Genomic DNA, 16075 nt, shown 5'->3' on the forward strand with positions numbered 1-16075 from the left:
AGAGCAAGCGCATGGCATCTGAAGCAACTCCCCATGGTTTGTGGAAAGTATCTGGGCAAATGCCTGATACCTGCAGGGCCTGTTAGTGAAGCATTTGGTGATAAATCTTCCCACCCACCTGCCACATCCATGCCATTTATAAATTCTTTACAAGTGTAATTCTCTTCTATTTGCTGTCTGTTATTGAGTGGTTCTTTGTAGCAGAGAGTAGTGCTGTAGCCTAATTCTGTTTAATAGTATGCATGTTTAAAAACAAAGCTGCCTCTGGCTCAGAGTCCCTCAAAGCGCTGCCTTTCTCAGAGGGATGGAAGCGGGAGCCCAGCTCTGCTTCGGAGCCTAAAGTAAATGTTGCTGTTTGTTGAGATATATTGTTATTTGTGGCCTTTCAGCAGGTTTTGCATTTTGCTTCCTTGTGACTTGCAGAGAAGTAATCATGCAAGCAAGGCCTCTAAGTTGGTAAAATCCCAAATATATTTATTCAGGTGGCATGAGAAGAATGTCCTGGGACTCCCTGCTTTGCATAAAGAAGTTTTCAGTGTAGGATAGCAGTCACACATTGAATACATACGTATCACTGCATATGGTGAAACAATTCTGCAGGTATCTTATTTATGCAATTCTGTCTCTAAACAACTCTGCAAGTCTCACAAATATGTTTGTCTTTCAAGCTTGCTACATCTGTCTAAACTAGATGCCCGAGTCCCAGATGAGATGTTATATGGACGTATGGGGTATCTGTATGCCTTGCTGTTTGTGAACAAACATTTTGGAGAGGAAAAGATCCCTCAAAGCCATATCCAACAGGTAATGCGCCATTTTCTTGCTGCACCCTGTGCCACCATGGCATTTTGTGATCATGTGGAGGATTGTAGGAGTGGTAGTTACATGCCTGGAGAGCCCCACGTTGGGGAAAGCCACTGCATGGCCTCTGGTTCTTACAGAGCATGGTGCTGGGCTTGAGGAAACAGCAGAGAGTCCTGGTTGTGAGCCAGGAAGTCACTGGTTCAAAATCCCATCCGCCATGAGTCCACGAGATGCCTCAGGGCCCCCGCTGATGTTACCAAAGTCCCAGCTGCCATGCAGTGATCCTAACATCAACTTCCTTTACACAGTTGTTGCCAGGATTGCTGAGCTAGATCTTATGAAGGACTGTGTGAATGTGCTCTATACAATGCACTGTGCATTCTCATCTTGTGTGCTTGGAAAGAAAACAAATGATGTCAGGGGGTAGGGAAAGTATCAGTGTGCCAGAACTGAAGTCAGATGGTGCATTCTGTGTGTCTTCCTCTAATGCAGGGGTGTTGAACCTTCAACCCAAGGGCCAAATCTAGCTCATTTGGGATCCCAGTGTGGCCTTTTGACTGGGGTTGCCCCCTTCCCTTTGCTACCCCAGGGACCGTTGTTTGGTGGATAAATGCTTTTGCTCAGTTTTTACCCTTCATTCTAAAAGGCTGAAATGCTTCTTTTAAGATTTATAGCATTAACAGCTTTAAGCTAAAATAAGTTGGTATTTTGGGCCCTGTTGTGTCCCAGCCTCCAGGCAATATCTCAGGAGTCACTCAGAAGCCTTTTATTGGCACAGTTCCCTGCAAGAGTGCCCAGTTCTGCCAGGGGCACTCCCAGGCTACAAGTCCAGGCTGTTGGGGAGCCCCTTATGCCTCTGGGAGCAAGCAGCTCATCAGCTCCGAACTCAGCCGCCCCGAATGCAGTGCATTCCAAGCCTCGCCACCACCCTTCTAGAGCCGTAGGTGCCTGGAAACTTTTCTGGCCAACGATCTGTGCTCTCCTATGGGGCTCTGAGAAGCTACCTGGGATTATTTGCTGGAGAAACATAGAAAACAGAGCGAGTCAGAAGGGGTCTCCCGGGCCATCTAGTCTGACCTCGGGCACCAGCTGGCTCTGCTCACGACATGCCCACCATGTGGACGTCCAGCCTATCCTTGAACACCCGCACCGATGGGGCCTCAACAACCTCTCGTAGAAGCCCATTCCACACCCTCGGGGTCCTAAATGACAGGAAGTGCTTCCTGGCATCCAAACGGAACCTTGGCTCCCTGAGCTTTGCTCCGTTGGAGCGCGTTCTGCCTTCCTCTGCAGGGGAGAACAGGTCTCTACCCATCTCCATGTGACATCCCCTCACATGCCTGTATGTCGCCAACATATCCCCTCTGAGTCTCCTCTTCTCCAGGCTGAAGAGACCCAGTTCCCTCAGTCTCGCCTCATACGGCATCCCCTGCAAACCGGCCACCAACCTTGTGGCCGTAGGCTGCACTGACTCCAACTTGGCTATATCCTTTCTGTAATGAGAGGCCCAAAACTGAACACAATACTTCAGTTGTGGGCGCACTAGAGTCATGTAGAGTGGTAGTAATACCTCTCTTGATCTAGAAGCCACACTTCTGGCTATGCAACCAAGGGTGGCGTTCGCCCTCTTGACCACCGCATCACACTGCTGACTCATGTTTAGCCTGCAGTCAACCAGGACCCCGAGGTCCCTTTCACAAGTGCTGCTCTCCAGCTACTTATCACCTAACCTGTACTTATGACAGCTATTCCTGTGCCCCAAGTGGAAGACCTTGCACTTATCCACATTGAACGCCATCCTGTTGTCTCCTGCCCACTTCCATAGTCTGTCCAGATTCTTTTGGATCTAGAGTACCTGCTCCTCAGTTGTGGCCACTGCTCCAGTTTTAGTGTCATCTGCGAATTTGATCAGCAGACTGTTCACCCCTTCTTCCATGTTGTTAATGAAAAGATTAAACAGGATTGGCCCCAGGACAGAGCCCTGGGGGACCCTGCTTGTCACTGGCTGCCATCCCGATGATTCCCCACTAATGGTTACCTTCTGCTTTTGGTCAGTCAGCCATGCCCTAATCCACTGGGAGTGTATCCCAAAACTCCTCAGTTTCTCCACCAGGATATCATGGGGCACTTTGTTAAAAGCCTTGCTGAAATCCAAGTATACCACATCCACTGCATCCCCTCCATCTAGCCATCTTGAAACCTTGTCATAGAATTCCACAAGGTTTGTCTGGCAGGACCTGTTTTTGCGGAAGCCATGTTGTGTGGCTGCCAGCCTCCCTTTCCTATCTAGCATCACTAGATCTCTCTCTATTTTGAGCCTTTCCATTGTTTTTCCTACAATGGATGTAAGGCTAACCGGTCTATAATTCCCCATATCCTTTCTACTACCCTTTTTGAAAATTGGGACCACTGATGCCACCCTCCAGTCCTCTGGAATTTCAGATGTTCTCAACGAGGTCTCAAAAATGGAGGCCAGCGAGTGCGAGACAACCCCTGCCAACTCTCTAAGTACCCTCGGGTGTAACCCGTCAGGGCCTGGCGCCTTTGTAATGTCCAATGCCCTGAGGAGCCCCTCGACTTCAAGGGAGGTGACTCTAATCTGTGCCCCTAAGTCCCCAGCCTCATCTAATCTCCTATGCGGATATCCCCCGTCCTGCTTTGGGGAGAACACAGAGGCAAAATAGTCATTTAGCATCTGTGCCTGTTCCCTCATATCAGTCACTGGATCTCCTTCCTCCTTATTTAGTGGTCCCACCACTTGTCTCCCCTTCCTCTTCCTATTTATTTGCTGCAAGAAGCTCTTTTTGTTGCTCTTGATATTCTTGGCAAGTCTCAACTCATAATCAGCCTTAGCCTTGCGAAGAATCCTTCTGCAACGGGCCTCCTCCTCCTGGTATACCCTTTTGTCTATTTTCCCCAGCACCCATTTCTTACAGAGGTTATTCTTTCGTCTAATCCCTCTAACCACCTTCTTTCACATCCATGGCGACACTCTCCTCCGCCTCCCCACCTTACTGACTAGAGGCATCATCAAGGCTTGCGCCTCCAAAACCTCCCTTTTGAGTGCCATCCACCCCTCCTCAACTCGCTTACCTTCCAGTAACCTATCCCAGGAGACTTTCCCCAGTCTGGCCTTCCGTTGGCCAAAGTTGGCCCTCTTGAAGTCCCAGTTTCTAGTGCTCGACCTGCTGCCCGTCCCCAGTCCCCTGATCTCAAAGCAAATGATGGAGTGATCACTTGCATCCAGAGCTCCCCTAATCTGTACTTCATCTATCAGCTCCTCCCTATTGGTTAAGACCAAGGCAAGGATGTTTCCCTCCCTTGTCACCTCTCCAACCCTCTGTGTGAAAAACGCTCCCTCAATAGCTTCTAGGAAGCGACGTGACCTGGCTGTCACTGCCGAGTGAGTCTCCCAAGTAATATCCGGGAGACTGAAATCTTCCATAATTACTGTGTCTCTCCCCTGGGATATCTTTAGACTCTGGCCTGTCAGGACATCATCCAGGGTCTCAAGTTGACCTGGAGGGCGATAACATACCCCCACTATCAGGTCTCTTTCCCTGTCAAAATCCCTAAGTTTCACCCAGACTGCCTCTACCAAATCCCCACCTGTGCTGCATTCTATCTCACTGCATCCTATCCCTTCCCTGATGTATAAAGCCACGCCCCCACCTCTCTTTCCCTTCCTGTCCTTTCTAAAAAGGTGATACCCTTCTGTGTTCACATTCCAGACTTGCCTTTCATCCCACCAAGTTTCTTTGATTCCCACCAGATCATATCCCTCTATTCCCAGGAGAGGTTCAAGCTCTTCCTGCTTATTACCCATGCTCCTAGCATTAGTGTACATGCACCTCAACTCCTTCCCACCGCTTCCTTTCCTTGGAGTTCCCAGCCTCCTTCTTCCTCCCTGATACCTGGCCACTCTCTGTAGGAGTCCTGTCAGTCCCTACAATACTTCTAAAACCCTGCTTCCAGAGCCCTGATCCTCCCCACACACTTGTCCAGTGCAGACACTTTACTGGGGGGCCTGACCCCCCCCCCCCCGGCTCAGTTTAAAGTCTTCCAGACGAAGCTCACTTGACCATTTCCAAAGGACCTTTTCCCTATCCTCGTGAGGTGTAACCTGTCCCTTGCCAGAAGTCTATTGGCAAGAAAACGAGTGCCGTGGTCAAGGAACCCGAAGCGTTCCTTCTGGCACCACACCCTAAACCAGTCGTTCACCTTGGAGGCCCTCCTGTCCCTTCCTGGCCCAAATCCCTGGACAGGTAAGATTGATGAGAAGGCCACTTGGGCCTTCAGCTCCCTGAGTTTCTTCCCCAAGGCCTCAAAGTCCCTGGTGGTCCCACATCTTCTGAATCGCTGTTGCTCCTGGGTCCAAGCAGGGGATCCTCCCTCCAGCCGCAGCTCTGCCGGGCTGGGCATTTCTGTCCTGCCCAGTTTTGCGGCCCTGGGAGACACCGTGGCATGCCTTCTCCCGCAGGGTCACCCTCCTGCTGCCCATTGCTGGGGTGGAGGGCCCTGGTGGATCCGCAGGTGCCTCTGCCCCATTCACCAGGCAGGGAAGGCCAAACCGAGCTGAATCGCCTAGCCTCCTGTTCCCTTAGCTGGACTGGACACTCCTGCTCTGCTTAGACTTAGGGAAGGCCCCACAGGCCTCATCTGTTTTGCCTTCAGCCCCAACCACCACCAGACTTCAGTTCTTGAGATGAGAGGGGAACAGCACCCCTGCCCTGTTGCATAAAATGCCACTGGCTAGCATTTATGTGTCAGACTCTCAGTCCCAAGCTTCCTGAGATTTTGGGTCCATCCCACTGTCTAAAATAATTAGACAAGTAATTGCTGCCACACACACATTGTCTGTTGATTATGCTTTTCTTTGCCATTGCAACTTTCAGAGTATCTTTCTTAGAGCAGGAGCCTGTTGCTTCTGATGCTCCCTGCAGGTTTGCGAGGCAGTTGTGGCATCTGGCGAGGACCTGGCCAAAAGGCGGAACTTCACAGTGAAGAGCCCCCTGATGTACGAATGGTACCAAGAGTACTTTGTGGGAGCCGCTCATGGTCTGGCAGGGATTTATTACTATCTCATGCAGGTGAGAGACATCCAGCAGAGTTGAGAAAGCCCATTCTGACTCATCTGGGATGCTTTGTGTTTATCTCTTAACAGAGGCCAAATGCTTCATCGCTATGAAAGAGCCGCTTATGTCATGTGGCCCCACGAATTCTAAGTATCTGGGAATTTATAAAGAAGTCCCTTTCAGATAGCACTTTGCTACTATAAAACAAATGTGCAATAAAAGTTATTTCAAAGTACTTCAGAGTAGAATCAGCAGGATCCAAAATCTAAAAAGAACAACACAGGAACCCCTAAATTAGATCAATTTAGATCTAAAAGCTTGGGAATACAGAGAGCTTTACCGAAATAGCATCAAGCAGACATCCATGTAGAGAACATTGCATAATTCAAGGACCCTTACTGAGAAGACTCAGTCACCGGTGACCACCCACTGCCCTTGAGGTGGCAGATCCTCAAGAAGGGCTCTGGATTAGGAACGTGGGGTGTTGGGAGGAAAGTACTCCTGCAGGTCTCCTGGGTCAAAGCAGAGGAGGGCTTCCAAAGTCCAAAGCTGCATGGTCCCAGGAGCAAGTTAGAGGCCGGTGCAACTGTCAAGGCACTGCTATAATAAAAGCCTAATGTCTGGTCCCAGGCATGCTGCTGTTTTTGAATTCTGCTCCTGTTTTAGTTGTTGGGTTTTCTAAAGTGTTCTTTAAACAGCAACTTCCTGTTTTGAATGAATGCCTGAAATTTAAGAGACTGTGTATACATTTCTTAAATAAATGAATACACGGCCCACACTCAGCCAGATTCACATCGGTATTTTAATCTATGGAACATCTTGCTGCACCTCCAAAACCTGAAGAAGTTGGGAAACCCCCCAAAGCTGTGTCTTTGATATGCCTAAAACTGGCCCTAAAAGCCAGTTGAAGTGGTAGCCTGTCCTTGATTTAACTGAACACTCATTTGTCCATCTGTCTGTCTGTCTCAGCCCAGCCTTGGTGTGAGTCAAGCCAAGCTGCACAACGTGGTCAGACCAAGCGTGGATTACGTCTGCCAGCTTAAATTCCCCTCTGGCAACTACCCCCCGTGCATTGAAGACAAGCGGGACTTGCTTGTCCACTGGTGCCACGGTGCACCTGGTGTTATCTACATGCTCCTTCAGGCCTATAAGGTGGGTGGCTGTCCGGAGAGGGTTGGGTAGCAACAGCGGTGGTGCCCCGCAAGCTTTCGCCCCTCCTTAGAAGGAGGTGGTAATATTTAAATGCAATGATTCTTCCACCCCCAACTAAAATGGAAATTAGACTTTTACAAATGATTCCCGAAGATGTCTCCGTCATGCATCCTGAATGCGGGATAGTCTTATTGCTCAGAGTTGGCCATGTGTCCTGTTCTGTGGCAGTTGACTAATGGTGACAGCCAGTTGTGATTTAAATAATGGCAACGTGCCTTGCATTTATCACTCCAAAAATCTTTGAAGGTAAATGGCAAAGTCACTGTGTTCTTGTCCAAGTGAGCAAGAGAGAGAGGCCACTCCTTGACAGAAGAGCTAATTAGCAAAAGTATGCCCGAGACTTGCACGTCCAACCTTGTCTCCACAGGTGTTTGGGGAACAGAAGTACCTCAGTGACGCCTTGCAGTGTGCTGAGGTGATCTGGCAGTGGGGGCTGCTGAAGAAAGGTTACGGGTTGTGCCATGGTACAGCTGGCAATGCATATGCTTTTTTGTCTCTCTACAACCTCACTCAAGACATGAAATATCTCTACAGAGCTTGCAAGGTGAGCAGCAGCAGCACACGTACATACGCAGAATGGTGTATGGGATGAACACGCTTCCTTGTGCATCCTAACTGAATGTGAATTAATGCACATGCAAACAAGATCTACTTTCAAAACCTGGAAAATGAGGAACTGTGGGCTGGTTTCCTTCTCACTGGGGGCAAGGGTGAAGTGAATGGCAATTGGGATTGTGTGGATTTTAAAGCTACTCATAGGCTCAGAAAGGGCTCAGAATTGCCTATCCCTGCTTTTAAGTGTTTCCCAAAACTTAGGAAAGCATGGGCAGTGGTCACATTGGGAAGGCTGGCCACTTAGATGTTGCAAAATTCCTAAGTAGGTCACAGTGATTAAAGCAGATTACCTGTTTTCTGGAAGTCTCAGAATGTGACTTCTAGAATGTGTACAGTGTAGTGATGAATGGGAGTGGGAGAGGGGAGTGCAAAACATGCAAAAATAGTCTCCATTTCCTCCTTCCATCAGAAATGTCAGGACAAATATCAAGACCTTGACAGATTTAAGCTATAAGATGGGTTCTTTTCCTGCTTTGCCTCTCAGACAGTCCTGTTCTTTCCAAAGCCCAATGAAAGGTTTTCCATAACCTAATTGAGAGGAGAGCTGTCCACACAATGAAACAATCTAGTTTGTAAACCATGGGTTATTTTGGAGCAAACAAGCATGCTGGCTCTCAACCACTGGCCCACTTCCTGTACCCTGGACAGCTAAGGGACACTCAAATCCTGGGTTGTTGTCTGTGATTTCAAACAAGTAACCAAGAAACACAGCTCAGGAAATTCCTAGAAAAGGCTTGTAACATGCAAGCTGTTTCAGCATATCTTGAGACGTACCCTGTAGATTTGGCTCCCCTTAGGAAGCAATCTGAAGCATATTTGGACCAAAAAAAGTTCAAATATGGAGCTCCCAGCATGGACCGTCTAAACATAGGATTGCATCCTTAAAATGTTTTATCAAGTAGAAAACATTCAAATAGCAGACTGAGAAATGGTGGTCAGTCTCTCACTAAAATTATGGGTATTGATACCATTTTTTGTCTCATGTTAGTCATTTTCCATAGAAAGACTTTGACAACATATGGAATGACTTTTTAACTGTTTTCTTCATCAAGTTTGCAGAATGGTGTTTGAGTTATGGGCAGCATGGGTGTCGGACACCGGACACTCCATTTTCTCTCTTTGAAGGTAATCTCCACTTTGCTTTCCACTCTTTTAACATTTGTTTTCAAATGTGAATATATAGGCATGGCAGTGCTATGATGTCTAATGATGGAGAACTGAAATATCATGGCCCAAAATTCTGCATCAGCTCACTAATGTCCAGGTGATCTAAAAATGCAAAAAGACAGACAGACGGGGCCAATGGTCTGTAGATGATGGTTGTAGCAACATGCCATAGAACAAATATGTCTGCCACCTTCTGGCCTTCTTGTTGCAATACTTTGGGCTGAACCCCTCACTGATTCTGATGTTCGCTTGGCTCTTTTTCATGCACAGTTGAAGCAGTCAAGGGGAATCAGAGTGTCATTTGTCTTGGGTATTTTGGGAATAGAAAGTGTCCAAGGGTGAGCAGCGTGTGGCCTTCCAGGTGTTTGGCCCTCGACTGCTGCCATCCCTCTCCATTAACTAGACTGGTTAGAGCTGGTGGGAGTTGTAAGCCAAAACATGTGGGAGCTACAGGTTACCTTTCCACAGCCTGTACCCTTACAAAATTCTGGATTTGGTCTCCCAGTTGATTGGTCTTCCCTAATGGTATGAGTACTGCCCCTAAGCACTTACATAATGCATGTGCATGTGCATTCTGAGTTATCCTTTTAGTAAAGTCAGGATTATCCCAAGCTACTACAATGTTGTGGAAGGGAAAGACCAGCTTTCTTGAAATCTGGACTTCCTCTTTCACTGTTTTGTCTCTTAAGGCTCAGGCCAGTGGGTTCTGCCCCAATGCTTGGAACCCTCCAAATTCAGAGGCTTATGAACATCCACTGCAGGGTGGGAGGAGGGGCAGAGGTGACCTCTCAGCTTTGCCCTTATTACAGTTCAGTTCAGCAGTCCTTCAGAGTGGGAGGGACAGAGGAAGTGACATTGGGATATTGAGTATTTTGGTGGACCAAGTCTCTCCTCTTCTTCCGCGCTCTTTTCCCCCCTTTTACTGTCTCTCTGAGGTTGATTTTCTGACCTTGGAGAAGCAGGTGGTTATGGGTGTTGGGAGGTATCAGAGTGCAGATTCCCAGCTCTGTGGCCAAACATTGGTGTCTTGTCTTGGATCTGGAAATCTGTCTGTGGGACCACAGGATTGCTCCCTTTATTTTTTTATTTATTTTATTTATTTTTCGATTTATATCCTGCCTTTTTCCTACAAGGGGCTCAAGGCAGCTTACATCTCCTCCTCCATCTTATCCCCACAACAACAACCCTGTGAGGTAGGTTGGGCTGAGAGTCTGTGACTGGCCCATAGCTGGCTTCATGGAATTCACTCAAAACATCTGGCTGCCTTCAGGAATAAAAATGTTGACCAAGAAGCAGCTACATGGGTTTGGGTGGCTGCTCTTAGGCTACCAGAACACAATCTGCAGGATCAATTTTGTCTGCTGCTGCAGATATAAGGAGACAGTGCTTCATACACTTTTCTGTACATAATTTCTGTTGTCTGTCTTTTGTCCTCAGGAATGGCTGGAACAATATATTTTCTTGCTGACCTGTTAGTACCAACCAAGGCTAAGTTCCCAGCTTTTGAACTATAAATTCAGTCCCAACAGGTACTGGCATGTAGCTTCTTGCACTTCATTTATTTCGACAAGGCAGGTTAAATCAGCCATCATCTCAAGTCTTGTCTAGCGAAACAAAATCTTTGGGGCTATCAGTATCTATGTTATATTCAGTGTCTGATCCAGTTTTAAAAGCTACTAGCCATTTAATTTTTGAGCATTGTTCAAGTTTACAAAAGAAGAAAATGGCTCTTAAAGCAGGTAAATGTATAATTTTGCTGGTGCATTTAAAAAACCCTTAAGACTTGCTATTTTGTCTCATTTTGAGCAAGGCTTTTATTTTATTAAACTTTTTCAGTTTTATGTACAGTGCTACAATTTCACTACATTTGTAAAGGATAAATATATGGAGCCCAACTACTTTTGTTGCTTCCTTTTCAATACCGATAGGACAGGTAGAAATGTATGGATCTAGCAAGACTGTTTCCCTGGGGTGTCTCTCCAGGAGACTGCAGACTAACTATGACAGGAATGTACCAGAGTCCTGTTTTAAACTTTCATCTTTGTGTCCTGTGCAAAGGCTCTGTTGATTGCTTCTTGCTTTGTCCACAGCCAGTGAGTAAGCTTATAACCCTTGAACTAACATGCAGTGTTTTCAGTGACTTATTTAAAAGCTGTGGCACCCAAGCTACAAGAGGAGCCTAGTACATCCTGATACATAATGCCATGAAGATTTTTTAAAAATGCAGTTGAGTTGGAACCAACTTGGGGTTTCCATAGCACAGCAGTTTAACATGGGAGTTTTGACGGCAGCCTCTTGTTAGTCTGATCTGGGCTACTTAATTGCAGAGTCTGCTCAAACAGGCCAGAAGTGCTTCTTCCCTTCAGGTAGACACGCAGCATCGAGCTGACCTGTGCCCTTTCACGCGCTACATAAACCTGAGTGCCAGGCAGCTGACAGCTTCACTCATTCCACTTAATGGTTGGAAGGAGTTTTGCAGACATTTTCATCCTATATCAGCTTATATGACTTTATTTTCCAGTACCTGTTATAACAGGCAGCCAAAACTTGGTCACTGCAGCCTGATTATTGTCCTTATTTGTATGAAAACAGCATTAAGCTCATTAGCATTATTTAGCTGCCTGAGTCAGGTTCTATGAAAATACTGCTGTCCCACTGACTTTCAGACAAAATGTTTCCAAGATGATTGTGAGGGCAATTAACCTGAAGCATTTAAAAAGCTAAAATGCCTGTTGCTGAGCGTCATGATTGTAGCCATTAAAGCTGCTTTGGATAAATACTGTTTTGCATTTTTTCTGGAACATTAAGTGTACTGTGAACAGCATGATCCCAGTAGCCCTTTCAGAGAGAGGAGTCCACTGAAAACTTAAATGTGTTGTGTAACTTGGCCCTGCAGCATCTTGCCTGTAATTGCAAGTTACCATTGCTCTCCAAGGGTGAAGTGGGACTCCATAGCAAGATATGGAAAATTGGGAAAGGCGGTACAATTTTCGGAAATTCGCACATGGGACCAGCACACAGATTTACTTGCTCCAAAGCACTGGTTGTCCCCACACACATCTGTTGCACTAGGAACTCAGAAAATTCGCTGTTTTTGAGGAAAATGCTACTTCTCTCAGATAGAACATTGGTGCCACATTTTCTGATGTTTGAAAGCAGCAGGCAGAAATATTTCATGGGCTGTACACTGCAAGACACAGAATGACCTTTACTATTCACTGTGCACCTCTTAGGCTGCAATCCAATGGAGCTTTTTCTGAGTAGTCAATCATAGGATTACACTGAACATCCTCTTTGGTCCTTTGAGGGACAAGGCAGTACTTATGCTTAGTACCTGTGCTCTAAAAACAAGCATTCCTCCAATTAGTAAACAAGAAAATGAAAAATAATAGTTTTTGTTCCTATGGCAAAAAGTTCAGTAAACTGAATCTGCGTATTGGTGTTGCAACTACACAGCTGTTAATCTCTCACAGCTTTTATAGACTAATAACAAGAAGCTGAGGGAAACTCTGCCATCTTGGAGCACCTATGCTTTTGTTACGGTTTTAACATACATGTTAAGGGTACCCCTTGCCCAAATATTTGCTGGGATAAAGTGTTTGTCCTCCAGCAGGTGGCAGCAACGGTTTTTTATGTCTCATGGACAGCCACTAGGATGATGTTCAATAATGATAAGTTAAGTTGCCAAATCCCAGAATATATTTGTCTCTAAAATAAAAATTCCAGAGCCCTGTGGCACCTCCCCAAATACAATTGATGAAATGTAAAAGCTTTTCAGACATGGGACAATTGAATAGGTTGCTTCCAGACTGAAAATTCATATCACCAGATAGAAGACATTCTGCAGCTATTCTTATCCCCCCCCCCCCCCCCGGTAACAGGTTTTCTGTGGTAAGGAAATGACAAAGGAAGCAGTGCAGAAACACAGGAGGATAGGAGTGGAAATGAACTGCTATGCATTCCATGAATGAGGCAGAGCTATGATCTGATAGAAGCCTGGTAGGGAATTGTAAAAAATTATGCTTTTCCATCCAAGTCAGGACCCCACCTCACCCCACCCACACACAACCTGCTCTGCTAAACTTCTGTGTAACAGGCTGTTTTTAAAGATAGTGGAGCAGGTCTGTTGAAACTTTACTTGGTGGTTTTGTTCTTCATTTTCCTTTCTGCAGGATTCCATGGGCAATCGGGGCTACTTCATACATTTCCACTGTTGTGTAATTCCTTCTAAAAGGTGTTATGCTGCAGTGTGATGCTTCCATGTGTCTGCTGCTGCCAGCAAGGGGTTCATACTAGGTTACAGCTGCAAGGTGAAGGCTTTACCCTGTGGAACATAATTAGGGGTGCACCCCTCTGTTGTGGTGTATGGGGCAGCCTAGCCAATTTCACAAAGGTATGTTCGTTCGTTTTGTAAAAGATATGCATAGGTAAACAAGAGTCTGATACATCTTCAAGTATGCTGACTATTTAAGGTTAACCCTTTGCTTCATGACAGCTGTTAGATCTCGCATTCCCTTCTGCTACCCGTTTAAGAATGCTCCCGCCTCACTTTTCCAGGAAACTGCAGGAGATTCGGCAGGTTTGTGGTCTGTTGGTTGAGCATTCTGTTCATGTCTGAAGCGCTTACAGTCAACAGCTGCATATACAGGACAGTAACTGGCAGTGGCTTCCCATACATGGCAAGTCCTGAATCCATCATCTGCTGCTTTTTTTAGACGAAATGAATATATACCAGATTGTAGGACAGATTCTTCTGGAGGCTGATCTTGTCCACAACACTTTGGTTTCATGCACAGGAGGACTAGAAATGGCATTGTGTATTGAGCGCAGGTAGAACACACTGAAAGGAAATGTCCTAAATTTTTGCCACTGCTTACAAGCCTCCTGCTGCAGGGCTTTACCTAAAGTGACCATTTTGGTTCAGGTAAAAGAACCCTTAACTGAGTCCCACAGTTATGGGTGGCCATTTGGACCTTATTTGGAGGAGTGCAGGGAAGGCAGCTGTAAGAGAAGCTATGCAAGGTCTACAAACTGGATCAGGCTGCCCAACTTTTCTGCAGACATTCCTCATGGCTCAGGCATGTGCAGCACAGGGTGCTAATTCTGACTGGGCTATGCTTGTCCAGGGGTGGTCTCCATGGGGACAATTTGTGGCAGTTTCTACCACAACTGTAACTGATACCTTGCAGGGTTCCTCTTCATCCAGAAATTCACTTTGAGCCAGGCCCATAAAGCCACTCCTTCAGCATGTAGCAGCACCCTGGACCAGAACCAAACCAGTATTTCATACAATGATCTTTGGCCCTAATTGGGTTAACTGAGTCATCGGTCATGTTTCCAGCATTTGCCTTTATTTCATTTATAGTCTCCAAATTGCACTGTACAGATCTTATGTCAATGGCATTCATTCCAAGCAGAACACCCTCATTCTCTTCAAGAAGGCATTTGGGAGCTGGATTCAGCCTGCTTTCTTTCCCCATAACCTGCTGAATCACTGCATGCATGTACCTTCCCTGTATACCTCCGGGCTTACTAAAACTCAATCAATGGAAACAACAAATACTTCCAAGTATAGGCAATATTATTTCAGTCATCGGGTCAGTCCCCATACACCTGAGATTGTGGGGTGAGTGCTTGCACAGCAATAGTTTGCTGGCCAGGCATGTGTTAACCCTGCCACAAACATCTCTTTTGAGAAGTTAGGTAGTGGTGCTAGTCTCAAAGAGAAGAGGCAGCAGAGAAAGGTTTTGAGACTGGAAGAGCCTGTATGACCTTAATTGCTCCCCTTTTGAAATGAATATATATACACTTAGCAAGTAAGGTGATAGCTTTTAATCGGCCCCATTTGTAAAGATACACAATTACACAGCTTCTGTATTGCACAGAACTCTATGAAGCAGTCAGCTTCACAAAAGCTTCCATTCCCTGGTTGAGATGTCTTTGATCCATTACACATGCTTTTCATCTTGTTCTGGAATATCTGGTCACGTCACTAATTGTGACAGAAGATTGATAGCTAAAGTTGTGATGCTCTGCACCTTGGAGTAAGCCCCATTGAACACAATAGGAATAGACAAAGGATGACTCTAAAAATTTATTTTGGATCTTTTACCTTACCTTAGCACAAAGCTCAGAGGGGTTTACAACACCAAAAACAATACCCATAAAATATACTCTGTCTTATAAATATGTGTATATATTGCAACACACATTTTTTTAAAATGTTAGTTCAACTTTTCAAGAAAGCATTTTCCTGCTACAATGCTAGCTCAAAGAAAGACATGCAACAGCAATTCTGCTTTAGCAGAAACCGGACAACAGGCAGTCACAAGTTCTGCAAAGCACTGAAGCCCTAATTTCAATTAAGCCCAACAAGAACATGTGGTTTAGACTGAGGGGGGGCAGGGGGCAGGAGTGTCCCACATGCAAAACTGTGGCGTGATACTCGTGGGATACTATCTAGCTGATTCAGTTTGGTCTCTCTCCCTTAACTGCTTTCCCATCATCCTGGATTACCATTGAGGCCAAACAGGCATGTTTAAATTAAGCCTTTATCCTAGAGGGAGGTTGGGCCACAGCACTGGCATGCTGCTCCCAGAATTCAGAATCTCTGCTAGGCCATGCAAGATAAGCAATCATCCCCTGCTGAAACTGGAGACATCCTCTTTCATACATTGTCTTCCATTTAGGTTACCCAATCATATGTATGCCTGGAAGACTAAGATTCAATGGAAAACTGAAAATCATCAGTTGTTGAGTGTAGTCACATCTTTTCTCAGACTGGTAACTGAAAATTATGCATTTGTATTGTTGCCTATTTCATAATAAAATACATAATAAAAATGCAATGCAAGCAGTAATAAAACAAAGAATTGCATCAATCACTCCCATTGAACTCAATCCATAAGTTTGCATTAGTATTTGTGCCTTCCGTTTGCAGTTAAATCACTGCTTAGTTTATTCTAGTCTGCTTCCTTTGTGTGTGCTTCTTACAGGCATAAATGTATGTTCTAGTTGGTTGTAATCTACTTTTTCCTAAATATATTAAATATATTTAAGAGCTTATCATAAGTTAGGAGCAGCACCAAAGGCAAAACTTTTCAAAAAGTATTTATGTAAGAATAATGAAGTCCAGACTGTAAGGTAAAGGTAAAGGTTTCCCCTTGACATTAAGTCCAGTCATGCCTGACTCTAGGGGGTGG

The 16075-nt window shown here is 45.7% G+C and overlaps 1 protein-coding gene across 4 annotated transcripts in view; it reads left to right on the top strand.

Annotated features, from left to right (window-relative positions):
• LANCL1 (LanC like 1) overlaps positions 1–15706 on the top strand; it is a 39080-nt gene extending 23374 nt beyond the window's left edge. For 2 of the 4 annotated variants that reach the window (XM_044431903.1, XM_044431904.1), the window contains exons 5-10: positions 669–804; positions 5748–5894; positions 6849–7031; positions 7459–7635; positions 8759–8831; positions 10311–11652. In XM_044431903.1, coding sequence (XP_044287838.1) covers positions 669–804; positions 5748–5894; positions 6849–7031; positions 7459–7635; positions 8759–8831; positions 10311–10387 — 793 coding nt within the window. In that variant the 3' untranslated portion in view covers positions 10388–11652. Of the gene's footprint in view, positions 1–668; positions 805–5747; positions 5895–6848; positions 7032–7458; positions 7636–8758; positions 8832–10310; positions 11653–13045; positions 15089–15562 lie in introns of those variants that run through there. The other 2 variants (XR_006414898.1, XM_044431906.1) reach the window with 2 other exon arrangements.
• Positions 15707–16075: the final 369 nt, after the last annotated feature.

This window comes from Varanus komodoensis, unplaced genomic scaffold, assembly GCF_004798865.1.
Source record: "Varanus komodoensis strain SLA01 unplaced genomic scaffold, ASM479886v1 scaffold23, whole genome shotgun sequence".
Lineage (NCBI taxonomy): Eukaryota > Metazoa > Chordata > Lepidosauria > Squamata > Varanidae > Varanus > Varanus komodoensis.